The 21,367-nt window shown below is 43.6% G+C and overlaps 1 protein-coding gene across 3 annotated transcripts in view; it reads left to right on the plus strand.

Annotated features, from left to right (window-relative positions):
• Nucleotides 1–21,367, plus strand: part of znf423 (zinc finger protein 423) — a 141,055-nt gene that overhangs the window by 50,466 nt on the left and 69,222 nt on the right. For all 3 annotated transcript variants that reach the window (XM_043264895.1, XM_043264896.1, XM_043264897.1), the window contains 2 exons: nt 15,902–19,335; nt 20,057–20,141. In XM_043264895.1, coding sequence (XP_043120830.1) covers nt 15,902–19,335; nt 20,057–20,141 — 3,519 coding nt within the window. The remainder of the gene's footprint in view (nt 1–15,901; nt 19,336–20,056; nt 20,142–21,367) is intronic.

Here is a 21,367-nt window from a genome sequence, read left to right on the forward strand (position 1 = left end):
GGGAGGGCATATACGTTGTATTTTTGTCCTTCTTTCAGTGGAATTAGTGTGGTAGGTTAGTATTGTTTTGTTGAGGCTAGTGACAGTGGAGCATCCCGGGAGAAACACAGGAACGGAAATGCTGGATGGGGGTTGAGTGTTCAAAGGAGACGGCCCTCTATTGGGGTTAAAGATCTGGAGAATCCTTCTGCTGTTCCTTCGAGCACAGATCCTACGCGATCCACCCTGCCTTTGTAAAATATTTAAACCTGTTTCTCATTTCTGGGGAGGATAGGAAACTCACTGCTGAATAAGTAACCAGACTTGGGGGTGGGTGGCGTCACCGACACAAACTCCACCTCGGAAAAGACGATAAATCCAACACGCACCACCCGATGAGAAAAAACTAAACTTGTCACATTATTAGCCTTGGTGTCTCGCCATCGCCGCCTTTCCCTTCTTTCTTTCTTCCATTTTCTTTTATTCTTTCTTTCTTTTTTCCCTCCGTTTAATGAGAGCAGCTCCAGTGGAGCGCAGTAGGGCCGTGGCGGACCTGCTCTCTGGCTGGCTGGTGGGAGCGCCCTGCTCAAGTAATGAACTCCCCCAGGACACAGCACAGCAATGCGGGCCTGTTTCCACGCTCCGTTCCCAGGGCAGGCCGGGACTGCTGTTGCCGTCGTTGACGCCACTGTTGGGTGGGGAGACGGAGAGAAAGAGAGGGAAACAGAGAGACTGGTTACCCCCCGGTCTGCTGCCAAAGTGTGCGGCCTGCGAACAGCTAGATAAAGTGAAGTGGGGGTTTGGAGGAGAGGGAGCGAGAGAGAGAGTGTCGGGAGGCTCCGACAGCTGTGGGGGGCTTTGGGTTGACTGGTGAGGGGCTGATAACGGGTCGGTATGGATCAGAGACAAGTAATAATCCACAAGCATGCTGGAAAAGTTGAGGAGAGATGAAATGAGTGCAGTTGTGTGTGTTAGTTTGGGATTGTGACAAACAGTGTAGTGGCATCATGTGTCCAACTGGTAAACACTGCATCCTGGCATGGTAGAAAATGATGAGATTTGATATTTATTACTTCATTTTTGTTATTTCTTTTCATTTATGAAGTCATTTGTAGAATATAGGCAGACAAAGACTTTTTTTCTGCACTGGTTTCTTTTTTGTTTGGAATTCTTATGAATGGATATATATGCATACATTTAAAAAAAATAAATATTTAAATATGGTGATATATGCATTATATGTTCAAGGTGCAGGATGTATATTAAACAAATTTATATTAAACATTATGATTTTTTCTAATCTACTTGGATAGAAAGTGTTTTTACATCAAAAAGTGAAAGGTATAGGAAAATTGTGATTTATTTTTTAGATATTTGGTCATTTAAGTAAGTTCTATTGTATTTGGTAGTTCAAAAACATCATGAAATACCCCTTAAATAACTTGTTTTGTCACAAAAAAACCATCACTTGTTTTCCTCACTGATTTTGTTTGCGAGACTTTGAGTTCAGTTTAATGTGGATTTTGATATTATGACTGTCCCTTTAAGAGACCAATGGAACTAAAAGACAAAACAAATCTGCTGTCCAAATCATGGACCATCAGTAACTGAAACCCTCATAGCAGAAAGCAAGCCCAGCGTCTTGTGGGATAGCAGAGGAATCAGTGGTGATTTTGTTGTGATTAGGTTGCGATGGAGAGTTTCCACCACCGGTTTGGGTCAGAACGGATAAACTTCTTGATGTAGACAAGGCAGCATCATTACCCCAGAGCCTCAAAAATGCGATATGTGCATGTCAGAGAAGCTTGGCAGAACACTATAGAGATCCAATCGCGCATAGACAAGAAGTTGTTCCACTATTTGCACCAAAAGCAAGAGCCAAGTCTTAAATCTAATTTTGGCCACAATCCGCAATCAATGAAAAATCCTGAATGTGATATTTCAGAACTTTGGAGAGTTGGAAAATGAACTCTGCAGCAGCAGTCATGAAGTGAAGAGACAGTTTAGCGAGGACGGCATGACTTGTTGCCCGATATAGACAGAACCTTTGTATTTCTCTCTCAACAAGAGTCATTTCACAGCTCAGACACATCAGAGGCCTTTGTCAGACACTTTCCAGAGATAACAACATTTCTTCCAAATGAAATAAGGTATGAGCGATTGTTTTTTTCGTTCCGACGTAATAATACCCATATGTCCTTAATTATTCATATTTTAGTAATGCAGTCTCTTAATGGCTGGAAACACAAGTAAGTAATAAAACACTTGGGGGTTTGATTTAATTTAATTTTTTTTTTTTCATATTAATTTAATTTTGGGGCATGTGTGCAAGCTTGTGCAGCAGGAAACGCACCCCTTTCCATATTAGCTTTGTGCTTTTGCTTGTGTGGTGAAGAGAAAGAATAAAAGAAAGGTGAAAAACAGGTTACATAGACAGGTAAGTAATTATGCAGTCATACAGGCCTATTTGTCTTTTTTTTCCAAAATTTTGGAAACTTTTCCTTTCTTTTCTTCTTTTCATATGTATAGCAACACCTCTGTTGCCATTTGCTCATCTTTTGTCTTTATTTTTTAAATTGCTCTGAAACAAAGTGTTTAAGAACAAGTATAAGTTGATCAGTGCTTTCGTACTCTTTTGATTATTGGACATATTTTTATACAAATCCATAAAACCTTACCTACCTACAGTATACATTTTCACACCATGTGTGATCATCTTTAACTTTGACCAGTACACAACCACCCACCTCCCAGAGCACCCTACATAGACCGTCCTAGCATCATGACAGGGATCTTTCCTCATCACATTTGCATTAAAAACTGTAGTTATATGATTTTAATGATTAAACCCACACCTCTCCAGTGGTTGAGTTTGATAGCATGCCATTGATGAAGGCAACACACATCCCTGAAGTTCTTCCATAGGATAGGGTAGGAAGAAGGCGGGAGGGAGTACATGAAAGCCAGATCATCATTGAAGCCATTTTAATGTTTCTGTTCTCCCGTGTTATTAAAAAGTGGTGGCGGGGACGCATTTGATGTCAGGATGGGGCTGCACTTTTACTGTTAGTCCCACTGCAATCTTTTTTTCTGCCGTAGAGTCCGAGCAGCTAGTGGTCGTCATTGATCTACTGCACCCGTCAGGCTGCCCTCTACCATACTGTGTGCCTCACTGTGTGTGTATGTGTATGAGAGGACTTTTATATTCATATATAAGCAGGCCTTTGTATTCATGCTTGCATGTGCATTTCATGCATTATACACATGTGTGAATATCTATACACATTGTATGTTTGAATGCACGTCTGTCTGGAGGGCAGCTTGCTTCTCCTTCCCAGAGAACAGCCCCTGGGGCGATGCTAGAAGTTCCCAACAAAAAGTTTTTTTTTTTTTTTTTTTAAGTGATCCAGTCACAGTGGACAGTCATCCCTCCCGTGGGCCAGCAGGGGGGCTCCCTGCATGGGCCGGGGGCCTTGCAGGGGCCGAGGGGGAGGGCCAGAACAGGATCTGGCAGCGTTTGCGCGTCCTGGTAGGGGTTAGAGTGTGTGTGTGAAGGACTAGCGCAAAGGCAACCCCAGGAGCCAATGGATTGGAGAAGTTTTCACATTGCCTCCATCCTCTCTTTCCCTCTCCCCACGCTTTAGCGGATGTAGGCCGTAATTACTGGACCCCCTGGCTTCCCTTTCTCCCGACCGCAGCCTTTGATCTGTTTCATGTTGGGCAGATTTTTTTTCCCCACTCGCTGTACCTTTGTCTCGTCCTCCCTTTCTTTTCTCTGCCGCTCCTTTTCCCCCAGCTGAGCCCCCTTTGATGGAGACAGTTTGCGCTCTTTAATACACAAAGAGAATTTTCTCTCTCCCCACCCTCCATTTTGTTTTAAAGTTGGGTCCTTTTTGTTGACAACCACATTGAACTTGATACGTATTTTTTTTTCTTCCTGTTTGCTAGTTTATTTGGTGTTTTCTCCGTCCTCATGACCTTGATTAAAGGCATCGTGCTCATTTTTTGGCCCCTCTGTCACTGTTAAAAGTGAAATAAACTCACAAAGCTAATGGCTGGCCACTCTTTGGGTTGTCCTGGCGTTCTTTTTTGCGTTTGAACAGTGGAGAAACAAGATACAGGCGTCGTGTGTTTTAGTTTAATGCACGTTCTTAACGTTGTGTGTGTAGGAGAGAGTCTCAGGGAGTGCATAGGTTTAACAAAAATAATAATCCACTGATGAAAACAGTCCAAAGTGAATAAGCGGTCCTCACCTGTTGGCGGTCGCGCATTGTCCGTTGTTTAGCACGCGTCCCGCCGGGCGTTGATCCATAGCCTCCCGCTTGCATGGAAGTGGGGGCTGTGTTTGTTTGTAAAGTAATGGCATTGTTAGCATAATGCTGGGTTGATTTGCTATTTGGTGTGGCTATTCTTTTGGGCTAATTGCCACACCACATAGCGCTCCGGCAACGTTAAAGGGCCGGTGTGAGATTCTATGAACGCTCAAATCTGATAGGCACTATCAGAGCGGGTGTGGGTATGGTCCAGCGATCAGCTTTTGTTAACAGATCCCAGACAGGCAGTCCGTTGTGACTTTGCTGTTTGCTTGTTGAAAGATTTTTTGTGTGTGTGTGTGTGTGATTGTTCAGATTATCTGTTCTTCTTGCCTTTTGATTGATGTTTCTCTCTTTTCTTGCTCTCTGTCTGTCTGAAGATTAATGGAAGCGGTTAAAGGAATTGTTCAGCAAAAAATTACAGTTCTGTCATTATTTACCTTCCCTGGTGGTATAACTTTCTTCTGTGAAATGCAAAAAGATGTGCTGCTAGTTAGGATATCCAAGCTGTGCCTTTCCGTACAACAAATTAGGAATGAATAATGACCAAAAATGCCCAAATACCATAAAAGCGGTTAATAAAATTCAAGTAATAAAAGTTTGCTGAAGCTGTATTATAGTTTTTGTGTGCAAAACAGATACTGTTCTGTTCTTAAAAGTCATTATTCATTAAAAATCATATGTTTTATGATTTATGGGGGGATTTTAAGTGAATAATGAATATACATTTTTTTTAAGTTTATACTTTTTTTTTTTTTTTAATAAATTATTCTGTACTATGTATACATATTAATGAAAAAATCTGTTCCTCACACCAGGCTTTAGGAAGCACACCAGGTTTGAGAAAAGTGCCAAATGCCACTGGTTCTCACATCTCATAACATTACTTAACACCAGCTTTTATATACGCAGCAGTATGAATGTTATGAGAGAGCTTAAAAAGATAACTTAAAATAGTCTGGCTTATTACTGACTTTGGAGCCACCGTTAATTATACAACAACAAAAAAAAAACATTTAAATGTCAATATCTATGTTTGTTCCATAGAAGAAATTCATACGGGTTTGGCGATAATATAAGGCTGAGTAATCGATGACAGAATATTGTTTTTGGGTGAACTGTCTCTTTAAGGGCAGCTGTTTGAGTGTCTGTGTGTTGTAAGTGATTGTGTGTGTGTGTGAGAATGGAGAGAGACAGTCAGAGACAGTGCGTGCTGCAGTAATGACAGTGGTGAGGTGCAGCTGTTTGTGTTTATATGTGTCGTATTGGAGTGTGTGAGAGGTTGAGCAGCAGACAGGCAGTGAGAGGCCGTATGTGCTGCTGTAATGACAGTGCTGAGGTGCAGCTCTCTCTGCGTCCTTGAACCCCGGCTGGGTGCTCTGGTGTCACCCTGGGGAGTGCACCGTTTAATACCACAGTAATTATCCTGTCCTTATTCACCACATTGCCGTCCAGGTGTCTCCTTCACCCTGCCTCGCAGCGTGTGTGTATCTGCGCACATGAACGTGTGTGTTTTTTATAGAGCCGCTGCCCTGTATTTTTATGCCTCTTAATATTCATGACACCTTTTCATTAACTCATGTGGGTGTGCGTGTGTGTCTGTCAGGTTTTTTCGCTGTTTGTGTGTTGATGTTACATGCACGGTTCTGCGTGTGCTAGTTCGTGTTTACTTAACTGTTTGTGCATTAATGTCAAAGCATGTGTTTGCGTGTGTAGTTCTTGTTTGTAGGCGTATATGCACGTGTGTATGTGATGTCTTTCTCTCCAGATCTCCAGCTTACCGTCTGTCTGCTCTCCCAGTCTGTGTGACTAATGGCAGGTCCAGGTGTTCCTCTCAGTTCTGGGGGTCCCTTGAGGTGCCAATGGCTCCCTCTGTGGCAGTATGGGCAGGAGGTACCCGTCCTCTCTCTGCCTGTGTGGAGGGTCCCCAGGGCCCAGGAGCCTCATGAGGCCCCCCCCTTTCAAACACACTCTCTCAGCTCCTCTTATAGCTTAGATATTGAAGTGCAATATTATGTATTAGCTCATGTTGTGTCATCCTTCTGTTTAAATTGAGTGTGATGAGAAAAAGTTCAAAAACTGCCAAGAAAACACGCCTTTCTATTGTATTGTCTTTGTGTGCTGCACTTAAACAAACAGCACTGCTAGTTTTCTTGGATTCTGGAGAATGAATGACTCATATGAGCCAGTTCTTTTAATAAATCATTCATAAAATCAGTTTGAATCAGTCAGATGAATCCTTCACTAAATGTACTCACTGCACTCATCCACTACCGGGATTTTTACATGTTTTCGAAGTCTTTTTATGCTCACAAAGGCTGCGTTTTGATTTGATGAAAAACATGAAAAATAGTAATAATGTGAATTATTATTACAATTTAACAATTTAAAGTTCCCAGCAATCTTTTGAAATAGATGAGTTTTTAATAATAATAATAATAATTTTTGTGACTTTGTAAAACCCTTTACTATCACTTTTGATCAGTTAAATTCATCCCTGCTAAATAAATCTTAATTAAAAAAATAATAATCTTATTAAATAAAAAATAATCTTATTAAAAAAAAAAAAATCATAGTGCCCCAAAACAGAATGTGTATAGATACTGATCTATAAAAGATATTAAAAACACAAACATGCGCGTATGTGTGTTTGTATTCAGTTTAAAGGAAGAGGTTTATTATTTAAAAAAAATCACATGCAGACACATACAGTATAACAATAATAACAATAATAGCAATCTTTATGCTAGCTCCATAGCAGTACCTGCTCTCCCCTCACCTGACTGTAGGAGGCGAAACACATACCAGTGTTTCCCAACCCTAGTCTTTGATTAACTCCAGCGCTGTACATTTTGCCTCTTCCAATCAAATATACCGGATTCATCACATCTTTGCAGTACTCCAGGATCAGAGTTGAGGAAACACTGCTCAACACAAATTGCATGCAGTTCAGTACAGTTGGTTCATAGGATGAAAGATTCAAATCTAGTCTGCGTTCCTGTTCGTCTTTTATCTTTTTTAACTTATTCAGCTGTCGTTTTGTCGGCTTAGGAATACATTTTTTAAAAAAGCATTGGATTGTCTGATTTAGCCCCAGCTCTTTAGTGCCCTACACTGCTCCAGTGGTCATCTCCTGCACTGCGGGTTTGTGCAGGTGTAAGTGGATTACTGTAGCGTCAACTTGTCAGCTGGGAGCACTTGTTTGAGGGCTTGAGGTGGATTAAACACTCATCAGAAATAAGGTGCTTAGCCTGTCATGCCCCAGAGACAGTTATATGCTAAGCTAAGTGCGATGGCTATTACTATCATGCCCATTTTTACACTGAATTTGGGCAGTGTGCAAACTAATTGTTTAATCATTTTTAGCATAAGTAATGCTAAGTTTTGTGATGTGGATGGCAGGGTGTGCTTATATAGTAGTTAGCATGAAGCGTTCTCCATTAGCCTCCTCCTGTAGCTCAGGAGCCTGCGGGCACATTGACTATTTTTAACAATGAGGTTTGGCTGATTGAGTTCAGGGAAAAGAGGGGTGGTCAGAGACAGACACTGTAGACTGCAGAACCTCTACGTATACTGTACACTGTCAGTGACAGGAACTGCCAGATTTTCTGGGTCTGGGCTTTGACTTCCTTTCAAACAGAAAAATTGTTACCATATCCAGTTCAAACATGTTTACTAGATCACACTGTTTAAGGTAGGTCGTGATCTTTGGGGCACTGTATAGTTCGCAAGGGTCACTTTATGTTAACAGAGGGAGCAGGTGAGCTTTAACCTAAAGCTTTTTTTCAGAATCGTTTTGATCAAGTAGAGCCAAGAGGCAGAATACAGTGTGTGATCTGCTTAGAGGCCTGTCTGCCTCCGAGCACAGATCATAGAGAAAAAGACATAGACAGACCGGTACAGTAAGCGATGGGAGAAATGAACAGGGACACATTTAAACACATTCACCTTCTCTCTCTCCTCTCTCCCATCTGTTATGCACATGCTCTCTCGCTCTCACTCACAAAACACATACAAACACACGCAAATGCACATCTCAGTGATGGAGGGTCATGTTCCAGGTTATGTGAGGTAGATGTTTGTGTGTGGGGGACTCTAGAAGGGAACAAAGTGCTTGTTTAGCACCGCTTTCCTGCATGGCTAGGCAGGCAGCTGCTTCCCATTGACTCGGTACACAGTGGGAACCTGACTACACTCACTGTATACTCCCAACCAGTAAAACTTGTGACGTACACAACTACCAGACAGCGGACAAAAAGAGCGATCAAGAGAGACATCAAATGAGTGCTGTCCCCAGAAAGTATTCCAGGGATTTTTTTGTGTGTGTATTTTACTCCAATCTCTTTTGTTTTTTTCTAGTTACATAAACAAATAATTATCAAACCATATCTATATGTGCTTTAAAATGATATTAAAAACTTTTACACTTTTAAAAGAATTTATGGAATTTTTCAAATAGCTTTTTCATCATTTGAAACACTGTGTATTTATCTAGAACTGCATCTTAATATGTGTCTCTCTTTTCCCCTTTTTATAATGAACTTCATTACCTTTGTCATTTTTAAAAGATGAAAGACTTTTAACCTTTGAAGATGCATTAAATACACTTTGTTGCATATAAATGCTGTTCTTTTAAACTTTATATTAATCAAATTATCCAAAAAAATTCATATTTTCACACAAATATCAAGCATCACAATTGATGATAATTAGAAAAGCTACTCTTGTTTGTTGTATGAAAGTCGAGCAATGTATATCAATTCTAAAATGACAAGCCAGAACAAACTTTCTTTCTCGTACACTCAGTGACATCATCACTTTATGTTCAACTGAACATAGCAAGTATATCAAAGGAAGCCAAACTTTGAAGGAAAACAGCAAAATAGAGAAAAGAGAGCGGCAGAAGCCAAACGTCTCATCTCTGATGCTGGAGTTGTGAAGAGGCTTGTTTTGGTACACTTCACATGTAATTAATCTGCAGCTGTTTAACAGTGCGGGCCCCCGCCGCTCGCGCAGACTGAGCAACACAAGAGTCAAACGGAGCTTAACCACTGCCAGTGCCCCTGTCGTCACGCAACCTCTCCCTCAGTCTTTATCTCTCCTTCATCTCACCTTCCCTCTCTCAGTCAGACACACACAGAGTACTTACGTTTCACCTTTGCGCCCCTAAAAATGCTTAGCGTGTAAATCATCCTTGCTAAATCGCCATTGGCTTTTCCGCATCTAAACATTATTAATGGCTGAAGGCTTTTAATTGGGTTTACAGCAACTTTATCTTCTGTAGAAAGGCTTTAGAAGTGATTTCATCTGTGTCTGGTTAGTGTTTAAAGGAGCGTTCCGGGTTAAATACAAGGTAAGCTTTATCTGCAACATCTGTGGCATGCTCTCAGTTACCATTGAAAATAGTTTTGCACCTCCAATTTATAAAGACAAAAAACTGGATTTTACTTACAGTAGAGCTCTGTAAGGGGCAATATTCTGCGCAATGAATTTCCATTGTAGATGTGAAACATTTAGTGCTGTTTTGCACCTGTTAACGTTGCACATTGTTTTCTGTAGTAATTCACAGCATCTGTTGTAGATGTTATACAATGTCACAGAAACAAAAAAAAACAAATGTATTCATTCGCAAACGCTTGAGCCAGTCTCAATAATGATGTACTTGGATGTGTACCATTTAAGTAACTGCCCAATCACTTTGATCACCTATTCAATTTTGTATAATTTGTGTTATGTGTGTGTGTGTGTGTGTGTGTATTTATTTAACACATGAATCTTTTGGCATAAAGTAGAGTGCATAGAGTAGAAATGTTCAAACTTTTTGGTACAAAAACTTGATTGAAGGCAGAGGGCCAAAAGCATTACTGTAAATCCAATTATTTAATTTATAAATTATGATATGGAATGACAGGCCAAATCCGGATTCACAAAGCAGCACAGACCCGAGTTCGGGCATCTCAGTCAAAAAATTGGAGATTTTAAGAAATTATATTAAGATTGTGTAAATGAACATGATTTTTGCAGTTAGTCTAGAAAATCTGTATTTTTCCTAGCCTTAGTGTGGAAAACATGTGGTATCACATTGGTGTGAGTGATCTGCTCATTCTTCTGCCCCTCATTTCCTGTCCTCTCTCCAGCCTCTCTTGTCGTCATGTTAGCACTGCACCCATCTGTACAGCACTCTGTGGTCTCTAGAGGTGAGTGAGTGGTCAGGCTCCAGAACGTGTTCCATTTCTCTTGCTCACCTGGGGGTCGCCAGAGGGGAGATGGGGAGCAGGCTGTCAGCTGTCCTTGCCTTCCCAACCCCCTGCCCCTCACCTTCTGCCCTGGGAATGAGTCCGGCTGCTCGGACGCTTATGGGCGCCAACTACTCCATATGGGCCGTGGGCAGCAAGAGTGTGTGTCCTCCAGGATTCCGGCCCCTGACAGACAGTCCGTCCTGTGACATCACTGCAGTATGCATATGTGTGTGTGCGCTAGGGTACATATGAGCGTAAATACATGGGTTTCCTCCAGGATTATGGTTCCTGACAGACTGGCTACACAATGACATCACCTTGGCATGTGTTTGCGTGTTTGTGTCCTTTAGGAAAAGACCCCTAACAGACTGTGTCCCTGGAGCCCCCTGTAGGGTACCGAGAGCAATGCCAGGGGTCCTTCGAGCACAGACTGGAGAGTGTCAGCTTGATGGAGCAGAGACCGTTAGGGACAGCAAACATGAGTTTGTGTGTATGTGCGTGTTTGTGTGTCCACTAGGACCAGGCCCCTGACAGACTGTCTCCCTTGAGCAGCGATGGGGTACGGCAGAGGCAGAGAGTGTGTCAGCATAGAAACCCAAAGGAACATGGCAAAACAGTCGGGGGGAGAAATACAGGAGTCCGTTTGCTTGTCTGTTTGTGTGTGTGCGTGTGTGCATTTCAGTTTCAGTAAACAGGTGTTTGGTCTCAGAGACTCTGCTCCCAGAGGACTGCTGGCCATGTGGTCAGTTCCTGTGTGCCGCCCCCCCTCCCTTCTCGTTCTCTCGCTTTTCCACTCTTTCTTACCCTCTTAGCAACATAGCTTTGTCCTCTGTTGTGTTTGGTTATGACTGTCCTGTTGCCTAGCGGAGAGAGGAAGGAAGGAAGATAGGGAAGAGGGAGGTCTCCACAAGAAGCCCAAAAAAAGAAACGAGAGAGATGAACGGAGAGAATTAAGATGAATTGCCAGTAAAAACTCCTATAGTCTTATACTCTGGAAGTTGTTTTCCCCTGGCTCTTGCTTCAGGCCTGTCTGGCCGGCGTGCTGGGTTGCCCAGTGGGAGCCCGGGGTGGAAGTTGTTTTTCTGCCCCCTACAGTGTGTCTCTCCTGCCCCGGGCTGTGGGCAGAGGGCCAGGGGGAAGGGGCTGTGAGCTGGGCAGGGGGGCTGCTGGGAAAGGTGGAGGTTTTGGGCAGGGGGCCAGGCTCAAAGGTGGAGGGGGTGGAGGAGGGGTGAGAGGTCAGGGATGTGGAATGTGACTAGGTGAAGTGATAAGACCATGATTCTATGTCAGAATGGTTATATTTATGAGTTGAGTGCACATGAACACCACCTAGAAGTCACCAGCAGGTAATTTGTTGCTTGTTTTGAAGCTTTGACTAAGTTGTGCTGTATGTCAATAAAAAAATTTAGGGCAAAACTGAATTAGTTTAATTATGCACTTTTTTTTTTCCACCCAGTTAACAAATAATTAGTTTGCATTATTATATGTGTATGTGAAGAATAGTGTTAAAGTTTGGTGATTTGCAGCATTAGGGATAGGCACCATTTCTAATCTGACATGAAGAAAAAAAATCCTGATGTGATTCTTAGATGTAATGTTCATTCAATAGGAATGAGGTAATTTTAGTGTTTCATCAGCTGAACAATTAGTGCAATGAAACAACCTTGTACAAGCTCTCCGTCTAGCCTCAGTTTTGTGTCAAATTTAATATGCCATTTACCCTTACTAAGGTCCATTACTATTATAATTAGCATAGCTTTAGGCTAGCAGCATTAGCATGTTGACGTTTGCGGTCACTGATAACATAATTCTCATACTTTAGAATAGGTTTTGGGTGTAGTTCTGAAATAAAACAAAAATATTAAGCTTCTCCAGCAATAATACACAACATTTAGATGGTGAAAATTCCTGGGTATTTCTGAATCAAAATACTTAAAAGCATTTCATGACAAAGTGAGATGTTAGTAATGGCATCTAACCTAGATGGGCGATGAGATTAATCAGGCCAAATCAAGAACATTTGCTTTCATTTGTCAAGTTTGAATAGAATATGTTGGAATGAATGTGAAACTGCTTTAGTTTTGGTGTGGTTGTTGTCGAAGTGGGCATATTTAACCTTGTCTCTCATGTAGCATAAATTTCAGTGTGTTAATCATTGTGGAACGGCTGTATTGTTTTTGGATAGTGTGTTGTTCCAGAAGGGGAACAGCAGTGCTGTATGTCATAAGTGTGGGTCTGCTGTATATGCCTCCAAGCGCTAATGAACACACTAGCCTGTTTTGGCTCTGACGTTTGGCTCGTGTCGGTAGGGGCATTCACAAAATCCACAGCTCTGGTGTTGGGAGAGATGGAGGGGATCTCTTTTTTTCCCCCCTTCTCTATCTGGCTCCTACCCCCCCCTCCTCTATCTGTCCTTGTGTCTGATAAAGAGGAGAGAGGACAGACATCAGACCGAGCACGTCTTCATTACCGTCTTCCACCACGCTTCCGGCCCCGCATGCCAGCGCTTTGGCTAGCCCATTAACTGGCCCAATGTGGTTTTAGCCCAGCCCGGTCCGGTGGAGGCATGGGGGTCTGTGCAGGGTGGGGGGGTCTGCTCTTGAACCTCCTAGAATTATCTGCAGATTAGGTGCTGGTGTGGCTGCCGCCATCACCATGTGTTTCTGTTATCACGGTCCCAATTACCAGGCCCCGTTCGAGGCAGGGTGGCAGGCCCATCCCTGGACATCAGAATGTGTCCTTCTGCCAGTCCTGTCTTCCCATTCTTCCCTCCCTCGCTACACCCTTCCATCCTGTGCTCCACCCCTCCACATGGGACAGGCTGGCAAAGAGAAGGCCAGCGCCAGGGGCAACCACCAGAGCAGCCTGTTAATTCGGTAATGAGTCACAACATGAAAGAAAGTTTGGGGATGGAATGTGGAACAAGTGAGAAACAAACTGTCAGATACTGAGAAAATCTGAAAAGAAAGGGAAGGTCGGTCAAGCCTGTAAATGTGGAAAAGAACAGGAGCGTGGAAGGAGCCCCATGTATTTGCACCCATTCCAGTCGCCAGTTCTTTTCTCTCTCTCTCTCCCCCCTCACTTTTTTCTTTCTGTTTCTTTTCTAATTTAACTTTTCATTGAAATTTCTTACCCTGTTTAGTGCTCTTGCCAAGTCCCCCGGCGGACAGATGACAAAAGCCCCCTAAAAGCCATGTGATCTTCCATTTTCCGACAGCCACACTTCTGAGGATTAAAGCTATTTAATGACTATAATCTCCCTCTTTCTCAAAAGTGATTTCTCACATTCTGTCGCAGTCAGAGGGATTGCATTAGCATTAATAGATTTATAATTCGCCAGAATGACCACATGTGCCAGGAGGTTTTTTTTTTTCTTTTGGGCTCCATTCTTTTCCTCTACTCTGCCTCTTTTTTTTCCTCCTTTTTTTCTGGCTCTGAACTCAAGCAAGTGTTTCTTTGTATCTCTTGCACTGTGGTACATGTCTGTGTCTCAGCAGGACAGCCTACCTGTCAGTCGGCACCCCCACCGTCGCCACCATACCCGCCCCCTCTCACCTCCACAGTGGCTGGATCAGAGAATGGCCTGTCAGGGGCCACGGTCTCATTGTGCAGCCAAAGAATTCACCACGGTTAAATCCCTTATGGGCTTTTCATCTGGGCTCTTTCATTGGTCCACTTCAACACTTTCTCTCCCGTGTTGCAAGGGTTTTAGGTTGTGTTGGGATGGCTCTTATACTGACACGGACACAAAAGCATGAGAACTGAACAGGGGGAGGGCACTGTACTTGAAGGAGGAGGGGAAAGTTGCAGAGGAGGTGTGTGAGAGTTGGGCTGGGATGTCTTACGCTAAATGTAATTTGAGAAAGTGAGTGAGAATAAAACAAAAAATGGTGTACAGAAGAGGGTACACATGGGCACAAACATGGGTACTTTAATTTTTATTAGACATTCTGTGTATGCTGTTGTTGTTTTGTCTGTATTCTTTCTAGTTTTTTATTTTAGTTGATCTATTAATTAAAAGACTGCACATTATTTGTTTTATGTATTAAAAAGACATAAGGCTAAATGCTTACAGTGACGTCATACTTTCAAAAAGTGAATTAAAAAAAAAATCTAAATCTGAATTACTTTAACCTGGAAAAGGTTCCCTTTTGATAAAATGACCTCTTTGAGTGTTTTCCTGATGTCACACTTCCTTCCCTTATTTTACTTCTTCACTGATATCTCTATTTTTAACTTTTTCTTTACTCCAGCTCTGAATTCATTTCTCGCTTAGAGCTAAATTCATAATTCATGGTTTTACAAATTTCTACCCACAAACCCCCGTGGAGATTTATTTGTTCTGCACAGCACCTACATTTTAAAGTGGATCGATTCATCACTTGAATTTATTTTCTACAAATTCTGCTGTGCTCACCTTTGTGTAATGGGAGAGTAGTGGGCGGAAGTAAAATCCTACAACTGCCATATGGAGTTGAAGTTATTAGTTTATACAATACACGCTGAGGTGATGCACTTTCTTTGTTCTTTTTTTTTCCTTTTCCCTTTTCCCATTGCTTTTGGTCGTAGATTGTGACTCTGTTTCAGTGGGTTTTTTATTTCTAATTAGAATACTGAGCATAGGAGGCCATTGTTACATTTGGCTTGTGAGTGCGGATGGAGCTTTTAGGGGATGTGGAGCGTTATCCTCTGTAAACATAAATTTTTTTGGGGATCTGTTATACCAGAGGCTTTTTCAACGCATTAAGAGTGAACATACAACTTAGAGAAAATAAAGCAAACAAACAGTGCACTGATAGAAAATTCTGTGTTTGTCTGAGCCGCAGTGGGACTTTGTGCTCGCAGCATCCCTGCTCAATAAGTCATGAGCTCTCTCCCTTGCTTTCCTTCGGAGTCTGCTAGTTGAGATGCTAAATAGATGACGTGTGGACTGTGTCAGGCCCCATCAGATTGCACAAAGCAGGACAGAATTAAGAGCAACCCGCTTTGTATATTTTTGTATAATGTATGCCTGCATTAATCTAGACTGGCCGTGTGTTTGCACAAACAGCGAAAAAACATAAATAATCCAGGGCTATGATTTTTGTATGGGTTGTCCAGTAAGAGGGCCTTTCTTTCTGAATGTGCTCTAATCACTTTTGAGAAGCTTTTCAATCTGGTGACCATAATGAAAATATGATAAAGCAGATCCAAATCTGGGGGATATGGGCATGAGCTTGTTTGCTGAGGGAGGATAAGAGGATAAAAAAATACATCTTTGTCCTTATTTCTCTACTCCTTTGGGGTTTGCTGTCTTTAGTTCTTTGCTTCTATTTTGATATTTTCTCTGCCTCTTTAACATTTTAATTCTGTCTGTGTTTTGCATTGCAGATGGTGATGATGACCCGGGGCTCTCCTGGGTGGCGTCCTCTCCCTCTAGCAAAGACGTGGCATCGCCGTCACAGATGCTAGGGGATGGCTGCTGCGATATGGGCATGGGCACAGGGGAGGAAGAAGGGGGCTCTGGCCTGCCTTATCCCTGCCAGTTCTGCGACAAGTCCTTCAGTCGCCTCAGCTACCTGAAGCGCCACGAGCAGATCCACAGTGACAAGCTGCCCTTCAAATGCACCTTCTGCAGTCGTTTGTTCAAACACAAGCGCAGCCGTGATCGTCACGTCAAGCTGCACACTGGTGACAAGAAGTACAGTTGCCAGGAGTGCGAGGCAGCATTTTCTCGCAGCGATCATCTCAAGATCCATCTCAAGACACACAGTTCCAGCAAACCATTCAAGTGCAGCATTTGCAAACGTGGCTTCTCTTCCACCTCCTCTCTCCAGAGCCATATGCAAGCTCATCGGAAGAACAAGGAACACCTGGCAAAGAAAGACCAGGGTAAGCGAGATGGATCCAGCAGTGATGTAGCTGACCAGGACCAGGACCTGTACATGTGCGATTACTGCGAGGAGACGTTCAGTCAGACAGATGAACTTGAGAAACACGTGCTGACTCAGCATCCCCAGCTCTCAGACCGTGCAGAGCTTCAATGCATCCACTGCCCTGAAATCTTCAGTGATGAAGGCACTCTACTCACTCATATTGACAGAACGCATGCCAACAAGAAACACAAGTGCCCCATGTGCGCTGAGCAGTTTCCATCTGTAGAGGAAGTCTATTGCCATCTTGACAGCCACCGGCAGCCAGACTCCAGCAACCACAGTGCCAGTCCTGATCCAGTCTTGGGAAGTGTGGCATCAATGAGCAGCGCTACCCCTGATTCCAGTGCCTCCCTTGAGAGAGGATCAACCCCAGACTCCACCCTTAAGCCTGGACAGGGCAGACGAAAGCTTGCACCTTCTTCTGATCATGACGATGGAAGCTGGTCTGGCAAAGTGACCTACAGTTGTCCATATTGCTCCAAGAGAGATTTCAACAGCCTGGCTGTCCTGGAGATTCATCTGAAGACTATCCATGCAGACAAACCTCAACAGAACCACACTTGCCAGTTATGTCTGGAAACCCTGCCTACTCTCTATAACCTTAATGAACATGTGCGCAAAGCACACAGATCCAGTGGGAGCTCTGCATCAAACTTTCCACTTCTGCAGTTCAGTAATGTTTCGGCCTTTCATTGCAACTACTGTCCTGACATGTTTGCAGACATCAACAGCCTGCAAGAACACATTCGCGTTTCTCACTGCTTATCTGGTAGTAGTGTTGTTGCAGGATCCACCACGTTGGAGGGCAACCATGCTTTCTTCTGCAACCAGTGCTCCATGGGTTTCCTTACAGAGTCTTCACTCACTGAGCACATCCAGCAGACCCACTGCAGCAGTGGGGGAGGTGTGACCAAGATGGAGTCCCCAGTCTTGCAGCCCTCACAGTCCTTCATGGAAGTGTATTCTTGCCCTTACTGCACCAACTCTCCCATCTTCGGTTCCCTCCTCAAACTCACTAAACACATTAAAGAGAATCACAAGAACATCCCCCTTGCCAACAACAAGCGCAAAGTCAAAGTAGCAGACTTGAGCCCAGCCTCATCTGACGTCGAAATATCCTCTCCCAAACGCCATAGGGTAACCGGTGACAGCACTCCAGCAGTGGCTAATGGAGACTATCCCTGCAATCAGTGTGACCTTCGATTCACCAGCTTTGAGGGCTTCCAGGCCCATCTCAAATCCCACCTGGAACTGTTACTGAGGAGGCAGTCCTGCCCACAGTGCAACAAAGAAGACTTTGATTCTCAGGAGGCACTGCTTCAGCACTTGACTATTCACTACACCACCACTTCCACCCAGTATGTCTGTGAGAGCTGTGACAAACAGTTCTCTTCTGTAGACGATCTGCAAAAGCACTTGCTAGACATGCATACCTTTGTGCTGTACCACTGCACACTGTGTCAGGAGGTCTTTGATTCAAAGGTGTCCATACAAGTTCACCTGGCTGTTAAGCACAGCAATGAGAAGAAAATGTATCGCTGTACGGCCTGTGCTTGGGACTTCCGCAAAGAAAGTGACCTGCAGTTACATGTGAAGCACAGTCATTTGGGTCACCCTACCAGTACTGGGACAACTGGAAAAGCACGCAAATGCATATTCTGTGGGGAGACCTTTGGCACAGAAGTAGAGCTCCAGTGTCACATCACTACTCACAGTAAAAAGTATAACTGTCGGCTCTGTGGGAAGGCCTTCCATGCCATTGTCCTTTTGGAAAGACATCTCAGAGAGAAACATTGCATTTTTGATGGAGGAAATGGCAATGGAAATGGAGGAAGCCAAAATGGAACGCCCAATGGGGTGACTCAAAGCTCTAAGCGTTCCACAGCAGGATCAACTGCAGCTGCTGAGCAAGCAGATTTGCAGAACATGCTATTAAAAGGAGGAAATCAGGAAACAGTGAACAGCCATGAAGCTAGCGGTGGAGAAGAGGAGCTTGATGCCTCAGAGCCAATGTATGCCTGCGACATCTGTGGTGCGGCCTACACCATGGAGTCTCTGCTTCAAAATCACCGCCTTCGAGATCACAATATCAGGCCTGGTGAGGATGATGCAGGCTCAAGAAAAAAGAAGGCCGACTTCATCAAGGGTAACCACAAGTGCAATGTTTGCTCACGGACCTTCTTTTCTGAGAATGGCTTGAGGGAACATGCTCAGACACACCGTGGTCCAGCAAAACACTACATGTGTCCCATCTGTGGTGAACGCTTCCCTTCACTGCTTACTCTCACTGAGCACAAGGTCACCCACAGCAAGAGCCTGGACACAGGCACCTGCCGTATCTGTAAGATGCCCCTGCAGAGTGAGGAAGAGTTCATTGAGCACTGCCAGATGCACCCTGACCTGAGGAACTCCCTCACAGGCTTCCGCTGTGTAGTTTGCATGCAAACAGTCACTTCAACGCTCGAACTGAAGATTCATGGAACTTTTCACATGCAGAAGCTCTCATCTTCTGGGGTCAGTGGTGGAGGGGGAGGATCAGCCTCATCATCTCCCAATGGCCAGCTACAGGCCCACAAACTCTATAAATGTGCTCTGTGTCTCAAAGACTTCAAGAATAAGCAAGAACTGGTCAAGATAGATGTGAACGGCCTACCTTACGGTCTTTGTGCTGGTTGCATGAGTCGGGGTACAAATGGCCAGTCCCCAACTGTTGTTGTCACTCCACAAGAGGCTGGGGAGAAGGGCACCACTGGACTGCGCTGCCCAGAGTGTGCTGTTAAATTTGAAACCCTGGAAGACCTGGAAAGCCACGTTCAGGTGGACCATCCTGAGATGAGCCCTGAGACCAGTGGAGCTAAGAAGGTTACTGATGCTTCACCTGTCCCTAAAGTAAGTGTCAAAGCCTCACACTCACGATAACCTAATAATACTTTCTCAGTTATATGTACTTTTGTCTGAAAGAGTATTAAAATGTACTTGATAGTTCAGTATGAAAACAGAAGATCAAAGATGACTCTTAGCCATTGTCAACAAGCATTGGGCCGTTTGACAGAAATGTTTTATCACAAAATGGTTTTGTATTTGCTTAGGGTATTTTTTAGGTCATTTGAGGTTTTCCTCTAGTTCTCAAATTTGTGTTCTTTCTCTACCTTTTCTCTTTTTGTGTTTCTTTTCCTATTATCCCTTTTCTTTTGGCAGTTCAAAGAAGAATTTTATGCAATTTCTTTTGAAAAGGGGAGACATTGCCAGCAACCATTTTCTGGCAGTATTTTTAGTGTATAAGTTCCCTGTGTTCCCAAAGTGTTCAGAGTCAAAGAGAGATGTGTGAATTCATGGCTACATTACTACTGGCCCCAGAGGGTTCAGCAGCCTCATCCTGCTGGGCTATTGTACAGCCTGTTCGCTTGACTAGATATTGACAGTGAACTTCCAGGGACGCTCAATCTTTACCTGTGCTTTTGTCTCAGCTCAGTGTAACAGATAGGAGAATCTCTGCCTTTTCCCCTCTCGTTGCAGCATAGGATAGGTCTGGTGTTTGCAACTGTGTGGAGAATTAAAAAAGAAAAAGGCCTGTTCAATGTGAATTCCAATCCTGTACCTTTCTTTGTAGAAGAAGACCTATCAGTGCATCAAATGCCAAATGACCTTTGAGACAGAACGAGAGATCCAGATCCATGTTGCCAATCATATGATCGGTAAGTCAACCCCATAGTTTCCTTTGCAAGTGCGCGTGTGTATTTACGTGTGTGTGTGTTTGGCTGCTTGCCAGTCGCTCCTCCTGCTTTCCTACCCTTTTTTGCTGCCTTAGTCTTGCCCCAGCACTCTCTCACTCCCTGCACACAGGTGTGAGACAGACAGGTGAAATGAACAGCTCTATTTCTGGAAGTGCAGACATCGCTCTCAACAGCTGTTCCATTGTTTAACACTTGACTACGCAGCTGAGGCCTCGGCTGCAGGTCTGATTGCTCTGTTAACTCTTCACCATGCAGCCGAGACCAGGACTGCAGGTCTTGCTCCTTCAGCAAAGGGCAACAAACAATTAGGATCTCTTTTATTCCCCTTCATTTCATTCCTGTAGCCTGTCGTGGACAATTACATGCGTTTTGCTATTTGTTGCAGATAGAGCAACTACTTGTGTATGTGGAGAGGGTGTTATTTATCGATGCTGGAATTCTTGTTATGATACGTTAGGTGGACTAATAAAGCGCTCTACGGCTTATGATACAGGAATGCGTTTCCTCAAATGCTAGCATTGCCATATAGTGCTGGGTGGGACTTGTTAATGATTGGCTCCTGGTGGATGATATTTTCCATCCCGTGTTTCTTGTTTCTTTGGCTAGTGGCCCTGGCTGCAGTGTATGAGCTTAACTGAACAGTTCCTCTGTAGTTGTTTTATATGCCTCCTCCCTTGGTGTTGTTATTCTTTAAGTAATAATTGCTGCTGCAGCACACTGTAGTGTAGATTAACGAGCTGGGCCTGTGAGTAATTTCACAGAACAAACGGCGCAATGCTCTGAGCCTCAGCAACTTCCCGGCCTTCTCCAGACCTGACAGCCAATACTAGAGCGGAGCCGCCTGATATATTCTTAGAGTCCTTGTGAGCATGCTGCATCTGTCTTTAGAAAGGCCATTGTGCTTAACCACATAGACTTGTGTGTGTGTGTTCGCGCACTACACTTTTTTTTGTCTGTCCTTATTTTAGGTGGGAGGAATTTTGTGTTTAATTCAAGGGCCCTTTGGTTCCATGTTCATTTTCTCCTTCATATAATGAGCATGCAAGTGCTTAGCTCCCAATTATTCCCATATTAACCGCCCTGACTTTAACCTCCCACCCCGTTTCTATCCATCCACCTATCCCTCTTTCCCATCTCACCTGACCCTTCACCATTCAATCACAACCTAACTGCATCCAACCTGCCCA

The sequence above is a fragment of the Puntigrus tetrazona genome, chromosome 18 (genome assembly GCF_018831695.1).
Source record: "Puntigrus tetrazona isolate hp1 chromosome 18, ASM1883169v1, whole genome shotgun sequence".
Taxonomy (NCBI): Eukaryota; Metazoa; Chordata; class Actinopteri; order Cypriniformes; family Cyprinidae; genus Puntigrus; species Puntigrus tetrazona.